Source organism: Aethalodelphis obliquidens, unplaced genomic scaffold (assembly GCF_003676395.1).
Source record: "Aethalodelphis obliquidens isolate GAN/ISIS:26980383/991018 unplaced genomic scaffold, ASM367639v1 scaffold8, whole genome shotgun sequence".
Lineage (NCBI taxonomy): Eukaryota > Metazoa > Chordata > Mammalia > Artiodactyla > Delphinidae > Aethalodelphis > Aethalodelphis obliquidens.
The window spans coordinates 38,814,630-38,831,698 of record NW_020837952.1 but is presented as its reverse complement, the minus strand read 5'-3'; the positions used below and the strand labels follow the sequence as shown (position 1 = coordinate 38,831,698).

Here is a 17,069-nt window from a genome sequence, read left to right as displayed (position 1 = left end):
TTGGAAGAAAGTGACTTTTGTATATTAATCTTCTATCCTGAAATTGTGCTGTAATTGCTTATTAGTTTGGGGAATTGCCTTTTTTAAAAAAATTAATTTATTTAATTTATTTATTTTTGGCTGCTTTGGGTCTTCGTTGCTGCGCCTGGGCTTTCTCTAGTTGCAGTGAGCGGAGGCTACTCTTTGTTGCGGTGTGCGGGCTTCTCATTGCGGTGGCTTCTCTTGTTGCAGAGCACAGCCTCTAGGCGTGTGGGCTTCATAGTTCTGGCATGAGGGCTCTAGAGCGCAGGCTCAGTAGTTGTGGCACATGGGCTTAGTTGCTCCGCAGCATGTGGGATCTTCCTGGACCAGGGCTCGAATCCGTGTCCCCTGCATTGGCAGGCGGATTCTTAACCACTGTGCCACCATGGAAGACCCCAGGGCAATTGCTTTTTTAATTGACTCTTTTGGCTCTTCTTTGTGGACAATCATGTGATCTGCAAACAAAGATAGTTTTATTTCTTCCTTTTCTTCCTGTATCCCTTTTACTTTTCTTACTGTGTTAGCTGAGTGCCATCCACTACAGTTTTGAAAAGGAGTGGTGAGAAGGGACAGCCTTGCTTGTTCTTGTTCTTACTGGGAATGCTATTTTTCTCACCATTAAGTATGCTGTTAGCTGTAGATTTTTTGTAGATGTTCTTTATCGAATTGAGGAAGTATCTCTCTGTCCCTTATTTGTTGAGAGTTTTTATCATGAATAGGTGTTGGATTGTCAGATGCAAAAAGTCAGATGCTTTTTCTGCATCTATTGATATGATCATGTGATTTTTCTGCGTTAGCCTGTTGATGTAATGGATTATAGTAATTGATTTTTTTGAATATTGAACCAACCTTGCATGCCTGGAATAAATCCTCCTTGGTCATGGTGTATACTTCTTTTTAAACATGCTGTATTTGATTTGCTAATATTTTGTTGAGGATTTTTACATCTATTTTCATTCTTTTTATTTTAACTCTTAAAAAAGGAGGTGACATTTTTAGCTTGGGGCCATACAAAAAGGGCTACAGGCCAACTTTGGCCCATGGAGTGTAGTTTGCCAACCCATTTCCTTTACAATATGTATTGTTGACTTATCAAAATAGAATGTTAATTCATACTTTTACTCTTCTCCCATACAGTGCAAGGACTCTTTTGCACTTGTAATTCTACTTTTATTGTCTTATATACCATTTATATCATGTATTTTAAGTCAGTATATGTTAAAATCCCACAAGCTATTATCAATATTTTATGCAATTAATATTCAATTCAAATTATGCATATATTTATGGTTTCCTTTAATCTTCCTTTCTGCATTGTCAAGTTCACATCTAAGAATTTTCATAGTGTATGAAAAGTCCTTGACTGTTTCTTTAGTGTACATCTTTAGGGATGAATTTATTTTGTTTCTCTGAAAATGTCTTTGTTTTACCATCATTCTTCAAAGTTGTAGTATTGCTGTATTTATCGAATGTTAGTTTGGCAGTTGTTTTCTTTCAGCACTGTACATTGTCTTCTGGCCTGCACTGTTGAAGTCACTTCTGTCTTTTTGTTGCTCTTATTTACAGGCACCTTGTCTCTTTCTGCCTGATTTTAAGATCTTCCCTTTATTTTTGTTTTTAGCTGTCTTAATGTGATGTGCGTAGGTGTGGATTTCTTTTTATTTATGTGCTTGGGGATTGTAGGACTTTCTTTTTTGGTATTTATTCATTTGGCAGTGTCGGGTCTTAGTTAAGGCACGTGGGATCTTTAGTTGCAACATACACACATATTATCTTTTTAGTTGCGGCATGCGGGATCTTTAGTTGCAGCATGTGAACTCTTAGTTGTGGCACGTAGGATCTAGTTCCCTGACTAGGGATTGAAACTGGACCCTCTGCATTGGGAGCGTGGCGGCTTAGCCACTGGACCACCAGGGAAGTCCCTGTAGGACTTTTTATATCTGAGAATTGATACCTTTCCTCAGTTTGGGGATGATGTCAAACTGGTTTGTTTCTTTTTTTTTTGAGGTATTGCTTCTGCTCTATTCTCTCCTTTCTTTCTGGGACTCCAATTTCATGTCTGTTAAAGTGACGTTTTAACTTTATTCTCTATTTCTTTCCTTCTTTTCTATATTTTCCATCCTTGTTTATCTTTCTACTTTTTCTTGAACATATTCTTTTAAGCTGTCTTCCAATTACTTCCTAAACTATGTCTAATCTGGGCTGGTTTACCCACTCAGTTGAGCTCTTAATTTTGGTTATCACATTTTTCAAGTTTAGAGTTTCCATTGGTTTCTTTTTATGGTTTCTAATCCTTTCCCAAATTTCTCAACCTTCTTTTCTGTTGTTTTGTACACAATTAGAATTTAAAAAATTCTTTTAGATCCATTGTCTGATGACTCTTTAATAGTGAGACCCTGTGTGTCTGCTTGTCGTCTGTTGTTTCTGTGGCTTTAATTCATGTTACCTTATCTTCCCATGAACTTTTACATGTGTGTATGTGTCACATATTTATTTTTTAGAGCAATTTGAGGTCTAGTCTAATATCTTTCTTCTGAATTACCCTTATTCCTAAGAGGCAGCCTTTGAAGTCTCTCTCTGAAATGAAGGGTGTTCACCAGGGCTTCTCCACTCCTTGCTGACTTAATATATCTTTCGTTGAATTTAAAGACTGTCCCAGGGCATTCAGTCTCCCAGCTACCTCTCTGGAATTGGCAGATACCTCTAGGGGAATGGTGGTTCCAAGTGCCAGTCTCATCTTTCTGCATCTATATCTTCCCCCGTTCCCATCTCAGTAAATATTTATTCTTTTGTTTTCCAGTGTCTTCAAGCTGATTTTAAAAAAGTATGTATCCAGCTTTTCTTGCTGTCCGTAGCGGGAGGCTTGATCCTAATTACTTAATCCTCTATTACTGGTAATAGAAGACGGTCTTCAGATTTCTTGGTATAAGAGATAGATTATATGGTAACTGAGTTGGGGTTTTCCATTTTTAGCTAAGGACGTTTCCATTTAAAACGTCCTTATATAATTAGTATAAAAAAATAGAAGTTCTTTCCTTGTAACCTTGAATATAGAATGATGGACCACTTTTGAAGGTCAGAGAAAGAATTATTTTATGAGGCCTTTCTATCTATGACACTAGATATCTATTTGGAGGACTACCATACTATATTTTTCAAGATTATTATTGATAAGTTGATTACTACTGAATTAGAGAACTGGATATGTTATATGTGCAGAGTGCTTGAAAACAGATAAAAAATTCATTCTGACCTTGGTTAGTTTCACACAAATTGGCAGATAGTTTTCTGTAATTCTTAACTATTCCTAGAGGAGAAAATTCTGGAAAAGGCTATTGGCAAATGCAACCCAGGGGCTCATAACTTTGAGTCAAGGATTTCTTTCCAGTATCTAACTACTGTGTTTAAGCCTATTTATATTCAGTCATCACAGAAATAGAGAACAGTTAGTGATTATCGTGCATACTAGAGTCCATTTTCATTAGTATAGGCTTCACAAACTAAGACAAAATCTGTGTGAACAAAGGTGTGATGTGCATATTTATTCAGGGGCTAGCTGGAGTAGAATATTCTTGGCAGATGGTAGGAAATGAGATTACACAAGGTAGATTGGGGCTGTTGTGTAGTGCTTTGCAAGACTGGGTATTTTGATTTTGTCTCATATATGGGAGCTTTTGAGTGAGAATGAGAAATCAAATAACAGTTTCTGACTGTTAATCTGGCAGTGTTTGGAGGGTAGACTAGAGAGAGAAAATATTGGAAGCAGGGATAATAAAATGCTCTAATAGTCTAGTTACGAGATGATACAAGCTTGACTTTTTGTGGTTAAGTAGGAATGGAGAGAATGGAATGCATTTTAAAGAAAGAGTATTTGTTGTTCATACATGGGAAGTTGAGAGAGAAAGCAGAGAAGACTTTGAGGTTGTAAGTGTGGATGAATGGTAGCATAATACTGGTATCAATATCAGAAGCTGGAAAGTAAGGATGTTGAAGGTAGATTGAAAGCAAGGGTAATGAATTTGGTTTAAGATAATTTGAATACAGGGTGATAGAATTGTTCATTATCTGGAAAACAGTTTGTAGTTGTTAAAAAGAAAATTTAACAATAAAATGTTGAAAGTGCAAGGTGCAAGTTTTCCTGTCAGGGAGTCCCCCCATTATTATTTCCCCAGAAGTTACCACTATTCGCTGCTTGGTGTACCACTATTTGACTCTTTTTATGTGTATGTAAACATGTGTGTGTGTATCTGTCATTTATACTCTTCACCATGCTGTGGGGACAGATCTAACTTGTCCTTTTTAATGTATAGTATAGATAAACCTTTATTTATGGAAGTTTAGCTTATTTCTGATTTTTTCATTTTTTTAATCAAAAAAAGTCACAAAGAAAATTCTTATATAGTAATTACATTTGGGTACTCATCCAGCTATTGTCATAGAATAAATTCCTAGGATTGGGCCAGGGGATAAGCAGATTTATCATTTTGATACAGGTAACTTTGCAGAAAGCTTACTATAGATGTGTGTGTGTGTGTGTGTGCGCGTGCGCGCGCGCACGCACACAAATTAACGTTGTATTTTTTGTGGTATGAGGGGAAAGTATATCATGCATTTGGGTGTGGTACCTACTGGTGATGTGTGTTGGTATATTCTAGCTTTATTATTCAAAAAATTAACATATTAAAAAGTAATGAAATTGCAAACATCAACTTGGAACAGGAGAAATCCTCCTGGTTTGGGAAAATACAAGGGGGCAGTACACATATGCTTGCATAGAAACTAGAATTGGAGATGAGGTAATGGTGGTGGTGATTGAGAAAGGGATATTCTGAAATTAGTGAAGTCCTGGAAAGTACGTCTGGTAAATATTTCAGTGCCAAGAGGGAAGGAGATAAATCATTTTAATTTTATTTTCCAGAAACTTTCAGGTCTTTGTAAATTTTATTTCTGTGAGGACTTAACTCTCATTTTAGGGTAGGGGTCAGTGAGAATGTTTACTGTCAAGTTAATTGGAATACAGAGGAAAAAAGATATTCATTTTACCTTGGAAATCTTTCTTTTACTAGTAGCAGGACTGAAGGGTAACTTTTGATTTATAAGCTTTTAGCTAATTAAAACTAAAACCTCATAATGCCTTTTGGTGATATTATTAGAAAGTATTAGATATGTTTATTGTATGTTTCTGTCTCTTAAAAATTAATTTGCATCGAAGAGCAGAATCAAAATTACATGCCAGGGCTTCCCTGGTGGTACAGTGGTTAAGAATCCGTCTGCCAATGCAGGGGACACGAGTTCGAACCCTGGTCTGGGAAGATCCCACATGCTGCGGAGCGACTAAGCCCATGCGCCACAACTACAGAGCCTGTGCTCTAGAGCCCGCGAGCCACAACTACTGAGCCCGCATGCCACAACTACTGAAGCCCACGCGCCTAGAGCCTGTGCTCCGCAACAAGAGAAGACACTGCAATGAAAAGCCCATGCACCGCAACGAAGAGTAGCCCCCGCTTGCTGCAACTAGAGAAAGCCTGCGCACAGCAACGAAGACCCAACACAGCTGAAAATAAATAATTAATTAAAAAAACATTACATGCCACTTTTATGATCCAGTTTATTAATTCCATGGCAGATGTATATTCTTGACAGGATAATGTTGTGGCAGCTGCTACTACAAACAGTGCATTCTGCATTTGCAAAGGTTGAATCCTTGTGCACATTTAACCGAAGAATAAGGAGTAAAGTGTCCTTGAAAGACTTTTACCCCTCTGTTAAAATAGATAAAGCAGGAAACCAAAGCAACCTCAATTTTAGTTTGAAAGTCTTCTTATGTAATACGTAGACATCACGTTAACTTATCAGAAATGATGTAGTTCAAGCAAGACTCAGTAATTTAATGGTGGGGTTGTGTAGGCTAAAGATGGTCTCTTGTAGTAAGAAAAGGTAATTCATAATTACCCGTGACTAAGGGAGGTACTGTTAGGAAAAAATATATATAATAGTTTTGAAAAAGATGAATGAAGTTAAAAGGGACAGAATTGTTTTGATTAAATTTTTTGTTTTTAATTATTTACAGTAAGAACACTGTGTCATATTTTACTTCTAGATAGAGCAAACATTTGGTTACTTTCATAATCCTGGATTGGTACTTTTGGGGATAGCTGAGGTGATTGACTTTCCTGTTCTTAGCACAGTGCATAATACATAGATGATCAATATTTATATGTTAACTGATTTATTCTCTGAATCTGCAGCCTGAGTGCAGTCACCTTGTGTCAAATAAAAGATCCTTTGTAGCATTAATCACAGACATAATTACATGCTGAAGGTCATCTTTGTGAAGACTGTGATTCTCCCCAGACACTTATCAAGTTCCAAATAGCTTTTCCCCTGGTTTCAGAGTATGGATTTCGTACCAGAATCCACTCTTGAAGTTTACCTCAGTAACTTCAGGAAACATTGGTGATTTGTGACTCTGGGACTACCTATACTGGAAGAGTCGTTACATCTAGTTAGGCTAATACTTGAAGATATGACCTTGATGGGCACAGAAACTGCATGGAAGTAAAGAAAATTTAAGGTATGATTCAACTTTATTCTTGAATTTTATGAACAACTGAAAATCTGAAAATTGGGTTTGTTATAGAAATGATAAGGAGAATAATAAGTGATAAAAAGTATATAATACTGAAGGAGTTCACTGATCACTAATTAAGTGTATTTCTCTCTTCAGGTATAATTTGGCCTCCCGAGATTCTGTCTTAGCACGAAGAAAGTGAAAAATACTCTTGAAAAGAAAACTAAGACAATAAGAAAGCAAGACTTGCTTTTACATGGTCGTCAGCTCACTTACCGATATGGACACTTTTCCCACCATTTTTCCTCCTGGTGGAGACAGTGGACTGACAAGTTCTCAATCTGAGTTCCAAAAAATGTTAATTGATGAACGGTTACGATGTGAACATCATAAAACTAATTATCAGACTCTGAAAGCTGAACACACAAGGTAAATAAATTACTTAAATTTGGAAGTGAGAGGCTTGATTAAAATTTTTTATTTTGTCTAAATGTTTGCTCTGGAACATACAGTATAATTTTGTTATTTTGCAGTATACAATATACATTTAAAACTTTTAAAATACAAGTAAATTTTCTTTAAATCAAGTGGATTATAAATTTGTAAAAGTCTTGTTTTGAAAGTAGCAAGACATATAAAATTAAATGTATCTAGGTGGCTAAATATGTTTTTTTCCCTTCAAAGTAAAATTGCATTCAGAAATTACAGTGTTAATAATAAATGAAACTGTAAAGCAATTATATTTGTAAGTTTAATAAATATATGATGTTGATCTTGCTCTGTAGTGACTTCACATAAAGTAATGCGATTAGAAAGCAAAGGATACACTTAAATTCTTCTTTTTAAAAAATCAGGTTGCAGGATGAGTACATAAAGTCACAAAATGAGCTCAAGCGCCTATTAAATGAAAAGCAAACTCACCAGGAAAAATTTCAGCTGCTGCTTGAAGAGCTACGAGGGGAGTTAGTAGAGAAAACTAAAGACTTAGAAGAAATGAAGCTGCAGGTAAGAAAATATATTCAAATTAGTATAAAAGTAGTCAGATATTTAGTGGAAATAATTTTGGTAAATTTGGTAAATTTTCCCTATATTCTTAATGAATATTTTGTTGTATCTCTAGGTGGTATAACTTAATCTTCTTTGATATACTCTAGAATGTTAGCTACCCTGTAGGGTTTAGCCACAAAACTGTTATTTTAGGTAAATTTGTATTATATTTCCTGTTCTGACTTAAATAATATCTAACTCTTCAGAATAATTGGAGGAAAGCCCAGTTTGTATTGATAAAAATTCACAATTTAAAAATATTTTAAAAAATAAAGGTGTATTGGATTTAAGTATTGATCTAGTGCTTGTTACAAGAAGGCATTATTAATATTGGACTCATGGGTTGATAGAGTGAAAAGCCATCTTTCAAGTCATCCAGTGTGGCATATTATCCAATTCATGTATTCTTTTGACAGCAGTGTTAAAGGAGTTTGTCATTCCGTATTATCTCGAAATCTTCCATTGTTGGAAACACCACTTAAGCTTGGGTTGGACCCTCCACCATGTTTACTGTTTCATTCCTACGTATACATATTTAGGACATTTAAACAAAAACCTCTGAAATGTGAGTTGAGGAGGGAATATAATTTAAACCTTTAGAATTGGTGGATTAATTTGTTTTGCAAAAATTGAGGCCTATATGAATGCAGTCTGTGAGCACTAAACCCAAGGTATTCAAAGTATTCTTTTCAGGCATTGAAGATGTAATCACTGTTTCTTGAGAGTAACATGTAGACATGCTTATTTGTAATAAGCACATGCAAAATAGCCTAAGACTAGAGTGGCTATATTAATATCAGATAAAATAGACTTCAAGACAAAGAGTATCATTAAAGATAAAAAGAACATTTTTATAACCAAAAAAAAGGGTCATTTCACCAGGAAGGTGATGACCTTCAACAAATAGTTATGTTTCTATTCCTTACTTTTCTCACGTGATAAAGGGCATAAAGGTTTTTATCTAACAGGGGTTGCTGTAAGGACTAATGAGATTATAACCTGTATATTTTCAGTACGGTGTCTGGCACATAGTAGCTACTCATAAATGATGGCAATTTTTATTCTGTTGGAATACAGACTCCACGAGGGCAGGTGGAGTGTGTCTCCAGTGCTCAGGATGGTGCCTAGCAAGTATTTGTTAAATGAATGACATGAATAAGTAGAATAAATGAGCGAGTTGGAATTGTTCTATTCATATATAGTATAATGTTGCACTTGTTGTCTCATAGGTATCTAGAGCCTTAGCATCTTAGAGTTGATAATCATCTAGTTCTCTTTCATATCTGTCATGAATTGAATTGTGTCCCCGAAAAGATAAGTTGAAGTTCTAACTCCCAGTACCTCAGAATGTGACCTTATTTGGAAATAGGGTTTTACAGATGAAATTACTTAGGTTAAGATAAGGTCGTACTGAAGTATGACAGGCCCTTAATATAATATGACTGATGTCCTTAATAAGAAGAAGAGAAAAGACATAGAGACGGAAACACACGGGTTTCCGTCTGGAGCAGAGAGAACGTCCTATGTGGTGGAGCAGAGAGAACGTCCTATGATGACAGAAGCAGAGATTGAAGTGTTGCAGCTGCCAGGGAATGCCAAGGATTGCCAGCACATCAAGACAAGCTAGGACAGGGCAAGGAAGGGTTCTTCCTACAATTTTCAGAGGGAACACTTAGCTGACACCTTGATTTTGGACTTCTGGCTTCCAGAACTGTGAGGCAATAAATTTCAAAGCAGAATTCCCGTTTGGAACTCTTATGACACAGAGCTCTTCATTCTGTGCTTCAGTGCTTTCAGTGCTAGAGAACCTAGTGAATTGTAAAGTGATACACTTCCATTTATGGATTGGAGGATGTTAAGCATTTTCTCTATCATATTGAAAGGAAATCATCCTCCCTGTAGCCTCCCTGTTGGTTATTGCAGTGTTCCTTGGACCTACACAAAATAACTCTGGATATTTCTTCATGTGATAGCTTCCCAAATGTTTGCTGATAAATAAAATTTATCTGTTAAAGTTTCTGTTTTTCAAAATAAACATATCTGATTTCTATGTGATATTTACCTGGCAGAAATAACTGAAAGAAGCATTTATACATAAATACATGTATTGAAGCAGTTTAGCTATTTGCTTCAGGGGGTGTTTGCAATTTGTACAAATTGTGAGTTAAGTAAATTCAGCAAAGTAAAATCAGCAAGAAATACTTCAATGAAGGTTTTATGAAAGATGATTATTTTAAAAATACACATGTATTGTCTACCTGCAAAATGCCTTTTCACATTTAGAATTTAGTATCTCTGGCTTCATAGAAAAACAATGTAAAAGACATTCATTTAAAGAATATTTCTGCATCACTTGTGCAGTTGTAGTGAATGGGGATAATAATAGTGCCTAGCTCATAGGATGATTGTAAAGTTGCAATGAATCAATGATTAGAAATTATTAGTATGGTGCTTTGATGTCGTAAGTGGTTACAACAAGCTAGCTATTACACTGTTGTTATGTAACATGTGAGCAAAACCTTTTGTAAAAATATGGGAGTCATTTTATATGTTTCTGAAAAAAGTTTTAAAAAATTACTTTGCCAAACATTTATATGCTTTCTTTGTGCCAGGTAATGAAAACTGTGTAAACCAGTATGTTTACCATTTTATTTGGCTGCTAGGAAGCTCAGAGCAAAATTTAATACTCAGTTTGTCATTAATCTTTTAAGAATCTCTGGCACAGCAATATTTGCCCCCTTAAATCAAAATATTCTTTGAAAAATTCTGGTCTGTTTTGTATTATTATTATTTTTTTATTGGAGTATAATTGCTTTACAATGTTATGTTAGTTTCTGTTGTACAATGTACTGAATCAACTATATGTATACATATATCCCCTCCCTCTTGTACCTCCCTCCCCCCACCTCCCATCCCACCCATCTAGGTCATCACAGAGCACCAGGCCGAGCTCCCTGTGCTATACAGCAGGTTCCCACTAGCTATCTGTTTTACACATGTTTTACACATGGTAGTGTATTTACGTCAAACCTTATCTTCCAGTTCATCCCACCCGCCCCTTCCCCTGCTGTGTCTACACGTCTGTTCTCTACATCTGTGTTTCTTTTCCTGCCCTGCAAATAGGTTAATCTATACCATTTTTCTAGATTCCACATATATGCGTTAATATTGTTTTGTATTATTAATATGACAAATGTTGGAGTATTGAAGATTTTTTATATATTTAGTATAGGTAATGACACATAGACGGTTGTATGACAGAGCATTCTTTTAAGTTTCTTTTCAGACAAGCAGTGGCAGTATTCCATTAGAAATGTAAGACACAGCATAATTTCCTCCTAATATGACATTGAGTTAACCCTCTAATTCTATGTCTTTGGTGTATGTCAGCTTTGAGAGAGAGGGAGAGGGGAGGAAGATAGATTTTTTAATGTGTGTGCTTGTTGTTAATAAGTTTCTTATGAGATAAGCATCTCTAACCATAGATTTTTTTCTTTATCAGAGACCTCATTGATCACAAGACTCCTGTGTAGTTACCAATTGCAGTGTTGTTTTTTCCTTTGTGTAGATACATTTTTCCATCAGTATCATTTTCCTTCCATCTTATGGACTTTAACATTGCTTATAGTACAGAAATACTGGTGAGAATTTTTTCAGCTTTTGTATGTATATGTAAGAAATGGTGTTTAAAGGTATTTCAGCTGAGTATTGAATTCTAGATTGACAGTTTTTTCCCCTAATACTTTAAAGATGTTGCTCTTCTGTCTTCTCACTTATGTGTCACATAAGAAATTTGTTGTTAGCTTTATCTTTGTTCTCTTTATCTAGTGTGTCTTTTTTTCTTGTCAGCTCTTAAGATTTTTTCTTTATTGCTTTTCAGTAATTTGACCTGCCTTTGCACATATCTTCATGTTTCTGGTGCTTGAGGTTTAATGAGCTTCTTGAGTCTGTGGGTTTATAGTTTTCATCAAATTTAGAAAAATTTTAGATATTTTATCTCAATATTTTTTTCTGCCTCCTATTTGATTTCCTTTGGGGACTCTGCTAGTAGGCCACTGAAAGTTCTCCCATAACTCACTGATGTTCTGTTTGTTTATTTTTAAAGATTTATTTTTAAATTTATTTATTTATGTCTGTTGGGTCTTAGTTGCGGCACGCGGGATCTTTCATTGCGGCACATGAGCTCTTGGTTGTGGCATGCAGGCTTCTCTCTAGTTGTGGCGTGCAGCTTTTTCTCTTCTTTAGTTGTGGCATGTGGGCTCTGTAGTTTGCGGCATGCAGGCTCTCTAGTTGAGGCACATGAGCTCAGTAGTTGTGGCGTGTGGGCTCATTTGCCCCTCAGCATGTGGGATCTTAGTTCCCTGACCAGGGATCAAACCCGTGTCCCCTGCATTTTAAGGCGGATTCTTTACCACTGGACCACCAGGGGAAATCCCTGTTTATTTATTTTTAATCTTTTTTGTCTCTTTGTTTCATTTTGGATAGTTTCTGTTGTCATGTCTTTAAGTTCTCTGATCTTTTTTCCTGCAGTGTCTAATCTGCCAGTCATTTTATAGTGCATTTTTCATCTCAGAAATTGTAGTTTTTATCCTGAAGTCCAATTTTGATTTTTTTCATATTTTCCTTGACATGTTCAATCTTTACTGTAGCTTTATGTGGAATTCAGTTATAGGAACTATATTAATGTCTTTGCTAATTTTAGCATCTCAGTCACTTCTGGGTTGGTGTTGGTTGGTTGATTTTCTTTTCCTATTTATTGTGGGTAGTATTTTCAGGCTTCTTTACATATCTGCTAAATTAAAAAAAATTTTTTTGTATTTAAGTTTCAGGTGTAGAGCACTATGGTTCAACCTCTGTATACACTAGAGTTACCACCACCACAAGTCTAGTTATCATCCATCGCCATACAGCTGACCCCCTTCATCCATTTTGCTCACCTCCCAACCCCCTTCTTCTCTGGTAACCACTAATCTGTTCTCTGTATCTCTGAGTTTGCTTTTGTTTGATTTTGTTTGTTTGTTCATTGGTGTGTGTTTTGATTCCACATATGAATGAAATCATATGGTATTTGTCTTTCTTTGTCTGATTTATTTCAGACAAAGAAACTTAGCATCATACTTAGCATCATACCCTCAAGGTCCAACCATGTTATGAATGGCAGGATTTCACTTTTTTATGGCTGAGTAGTATTTTGTTGTCTGTGTGTGTTTGTGTATGTGTGTGTATGCATAATGTTCTCTTTATCCATTCATCCATCAGTGGGCACTTAGGTTGTTTGCATATCTTGGCTATTGTAAATAATGCTGCAGTGGACATAAGGGTTCATATATCTTTTTGAATTAGTGTTTACATGTTCTTTAGATCAATACCCAGAAGTGGAATTGCTGGATCATATAGTAGTTCTATTTTTAATTTTTTTAAGGAAGCTCTATACTGTTTTCCATAGTTGCTGCACCAATTTACATTCTCACCAACAGTGTAACAGGGTTCTCTTTGCTCCGTATACTCATCAACCCTCGTTATTCATTGTTCTTTGATAATCACCATTTCTGACAGGTATGAGGTGATATCTCATGGTTTTGATATGCATTTTCCTGATGATTAGTGATGTTGAGCATCTTTTTATGTGCCTGTTGACCAGCCTTACGTCTTCTTTGGAAAAATGTTTATTCACATTCTCTGCCCATTTTTAAGTTGGGTTGCTTGGTTTTTTCTTGTTGTTGAGTTGTAGATAGGTGATTTGCAAATAACTTCTCCCATTTAGTAAGCTGCCTTTTGTTTTGATTATGGTTTCCTTTGCTGTACAGAAGCTTTTCAGTTTGATGTTTGTTTTTTGCTTTGGTTTCTCTTTCCTTTGAAGTCTGGTCCACTGAAACATTGGTAAGATTAATATCAGTAAGGTTGCCACTTATGTTTTCTTCTAGGAATTTTATGGTTTCAGGTCTTGAATTCAAGTCTTTATTCCATTTTGAGTTAATTTTGTGTATGGTGTAAGATGGTGGTCTAGCTTTTAATATTTTTTGCATGTGGCTGTCCAGTTTTCGCAGTATCATTGACTGAAGAGACTGACTTTTTTCCCAGTATCATTTTTTTTTGAATTTTATTTTATTTATTTGTTTATACATCAGGCTCTAATTAGTTATCCATTTTATACATATTAGTGTATATATGTCAATCCCAATCTCCCAGTTCATTACACTATCACCCCCCCTCCCTGCCACCACTTCACCCCTAGGTGTCCATATGTCTGTTCTCTACATCTGTATCTCAATTTCTGCCTTGCAAACTGGTTCATCTGTACCATTTTTCTAGGTTCCACATATATGCATTAATATATTTGTTTTTCTCTTTCTGACTTACTTCACTCTGTATGACAGTCTCTAGATGCATCCATGTCTCTACAAATGACCCAATTTCGTTCCTTTTTATGGCTGAGTAATATTCCATTGTATATATGTGCCACATCTTCTTTATCCATTCATCTGTCGATGGGCATTTAGGTTGCTTCCATGACCTGGCTTTTGTAAATAGTGCTGCAATGAACATTGGGGTGCATGTGTCTTTTTGAATTATGGTTTTCTCTGTGTATATACCCAGTAGTGGGATTGCTGGATCATATGGTAAATCTATTTTTAGTTTTTTAAGGAACCTCCATACTGTTCTCCATAGTGGCTGTGTCAATTTACATTCCCACCAAGAGTGCAAGAGGGTTCCCTTTTCTCCACACCCTCTCCAGCATTTGTTGTTTGTAGATTTTCTGATGATGCCCATTCTGACTGGTGTGAAGTGATACCTCATTGTAGTTTTGATTTGCATTTCTCTAGTAAGTAGTGATGTTGAGCAGCTTTTCATGTGCTTCTTGACCATCTGTATGTCTTCTTTGGAGAAATGTCTATCTAGGTCTTCTGCCCATTTTTGGATTGGGTTGTTTGTTTTTTTAATATTGAGCTGCATGAGCTGTTTATATATTTTGGAGATTAATTCTTTGTCCGTTGATTCGTTTGCAAATATTTTCTACCATTCTGAGCGCTGTCTTTCCATCCTATTTGTAGTTTCCTTTGCTGTGTAAAAACTTAAGTTTCATTAGGTCCCACTTGTCTATTTTTGTTTTTATTTCCATTACTCTAGGAGGTGGATCAAAAAAAATCTTGCTGTGATTTATGTCAAAGAGTGTTCTTTCTATGTTTTCCTCTAAGAGTTTTATAGTGTCCAGTCTTACATTTAGGTCTCTAAACCATTTTGAGTTTATTTTTGTGTATGGTGTTAGGGACTGTTCTAATTTCATTCTTTTACCTGTAGCTGTCCAGTTTTCCCAGCACCACTTATTGAAGAGGCTGTCTTTTCTCCATTGTATATCCTTGCCTCCTTTGTCATAGATTAGTTGACCATAGGTGCATGGGTTTATCTCTGGGCTTTCTATCCTGTTCCATTGATCTATGTTTCTGTTTTTGTGCCAGTTACCATATTGTCTTGATTACTGTAGCTTTGTAGTATAGTCTGAAGTCAGGGAGTCTGATTCCTCCAGGTCCGTTTTTTTCCCTCAAGACCACTTTGGCTATTCGGGGTCTTTTGTGTCTCCATTCAAATTTTAAGAATTTTTGTTCTAGTTTTGTAAAAAATGTCATTGGTAATTTGATAGGGACTGCACTGAATCTGTAGATTGTATTGGGTAGTATAGTTATTTTCACAGTATTGATTCTTCCCATCCAAGAACGTGGTATATTTCTCCATCTGTTTATGTCATCTTTGATTTCTTTCATCAGTGTTTTATAGTTTTCTGAGGACAAGTCTTTCACCTCCTTAGGCAGGTTTATTCCTAGGTATTTTATTATTTTTGTTGCAATGGTAAATGGGAGTGTTTCCTTCATTTCTCTTTCAGATTTTTCATCATTCGTATATAGGAATGCAAGAGATTTCTGTGCACTAATTTTGTATCCTGCAACTTTACCAGATTCATTGATTAGCTCTAGTAGTTTTCCGGTGGCATCATTAGGATTCTCTATGTATAGTATCATGTCATCTGCAAACAGTGACAGTTTTACTTCTTCTTTTCCAAGTTGTATTCCTGTTATTTCTTTTTCTTCTCTGATTGCCATAGCTAGGACTTCCAAAGCTATCTTGAATAATAGTGGCGAGAGTGGACATCCTTATCTTGTTCCTGATCTTAGAGGAAATGCTTTCAGTTTTTCACCATTGAGAATGATGTTTGCTGTGGGTTTGTTGTATATGACCTTTATTATGTTGAGGTAGGTTCCCTCTGTGCCTACTTTTTGGAGAGTTTTTATCATAAATGATGTTGAATTTTGTCAAAAGCTTTTTCTGCATCTATTGAGATGATCATATGGTTTTTATTCTTCAGTTTGTTAATCTGGTGTATTACATTGATTGATTTGCGTATATTGAAGAATCCTTGCATCCCTGGGATAAATCCCACTTGATCATGGTGTATGATCCTTTTAATGTGTTGTTGGATTCTGTTTGCTAGTATTTTGTTGAGGATTTTTGCATCTATATTCATCAGTGATATTGGTCTATAATTTTCATTTTTTGTAGTATCTTTGTCTGGTTTTAGTGACAGTGAACAGGGTGATGGTGGCCTCATAGAATGAGTTTGGGAGTGTTCCTTCCTCTGCAACTTTTTGCAGGAGTTTGAGAAGGATTTGTGTTAACGCTTCTGTAAATGTTTGATAGAATTCACCTGTGAAGCCATCTGGTGCTGGATTTTTGTTTGTTGGAAGATTTTTCATTACAGTTTCAATTTCATTACTTGTGATTGGTCTGTTCATATTTTCTATTTCTTCTTGGTTCAGTCTTGGAAGGTTATATCTTCCTAAGAATTTGTCCATTTCTTCCAGGCTGTCCATTTCATTGGCATGGAGTTACTTGTAGTAGTCTCTTAGGATGCTTTGTATTTCTGCGGTGTCTGTTGTAACTTCTTTTTCATTTCTCATTTTATTGATTTGAGTCCTCTCCCTCTTTTTCTTGATGAGTCTGGCTAATGGTTTATCAATTTTATCTTCTCAAAGAAGCAGCTTTTAGTTTTATTGATCTTTGCTATTGTTTTCTTTGTTTCTATTTCATTTATTTCTGCTCTGATCTTTATGATTTCTTTCGTTCTGCTAACTTTGGGTTTTGTTTGTTCTTCTTTCTCTAGTTCCTTTAGGTGTAATGTTAGATTGTTTATTTGAGATGTTTGTTGTTTCTTGTGGTAGAATTGTATTGCTATAAACTTCACTCTTAGAACTGCTTTTGCTGCATCCCATAGGTTTTGGATCATCGTGTTTTTATTGTCATTTGTCTCTAGGTATTTTTTGATTTCCTCTTTGATTTCTTCACTGATCTCTTGGTTATTTCATAGCGTATTGTTTAGCCTCCATGTATTTGTGTTTTTTTATGTTTTTTTTCCCTGTAATTGATTTCTAATCTAATA

At 35.7% G+C, this 17,069-nt stretch overlaps 1 protein-coding gene across 8 annotated transcripts in view; it reads left to right on the top strand.

The window, feature by feature from the left end:
• Positions 1–17,069, top strand: part of CEP83 (centrosomal protein 83) — a 133,594-nt gene that overhangs the window by 59,483 nt on the left and 57,042 nt on the right. For 3 of the 8 annotated variants that reach the window (XR_003432949.1, XM_027107203.1, XM_027107204.1), the window contains exons 1-3: positions 5,578–6,595; positions 6,749–7,021; positions 7,447–7,597. Coding sequence is in view for 7 of the 8 variants with exons in the window: in XM_027107203.1 (XP_026963004.1) it covers positions 6,849–7,021; positions 7,447–7,597 (324 nt within the window). In the remaining variant the exon portion in view is untranslated. Of the gene's footprint in view, positions 1–5,577; positions 6,596–6,748; positions 7,022–7,446; positions 7,598–17,069 lie in introns of those variants that run through there. The other 5 variants (XM_027107201.1, XM_027107200.1, XM_027107198.1 and 2 more) reach the window with 4 other exon arrangements.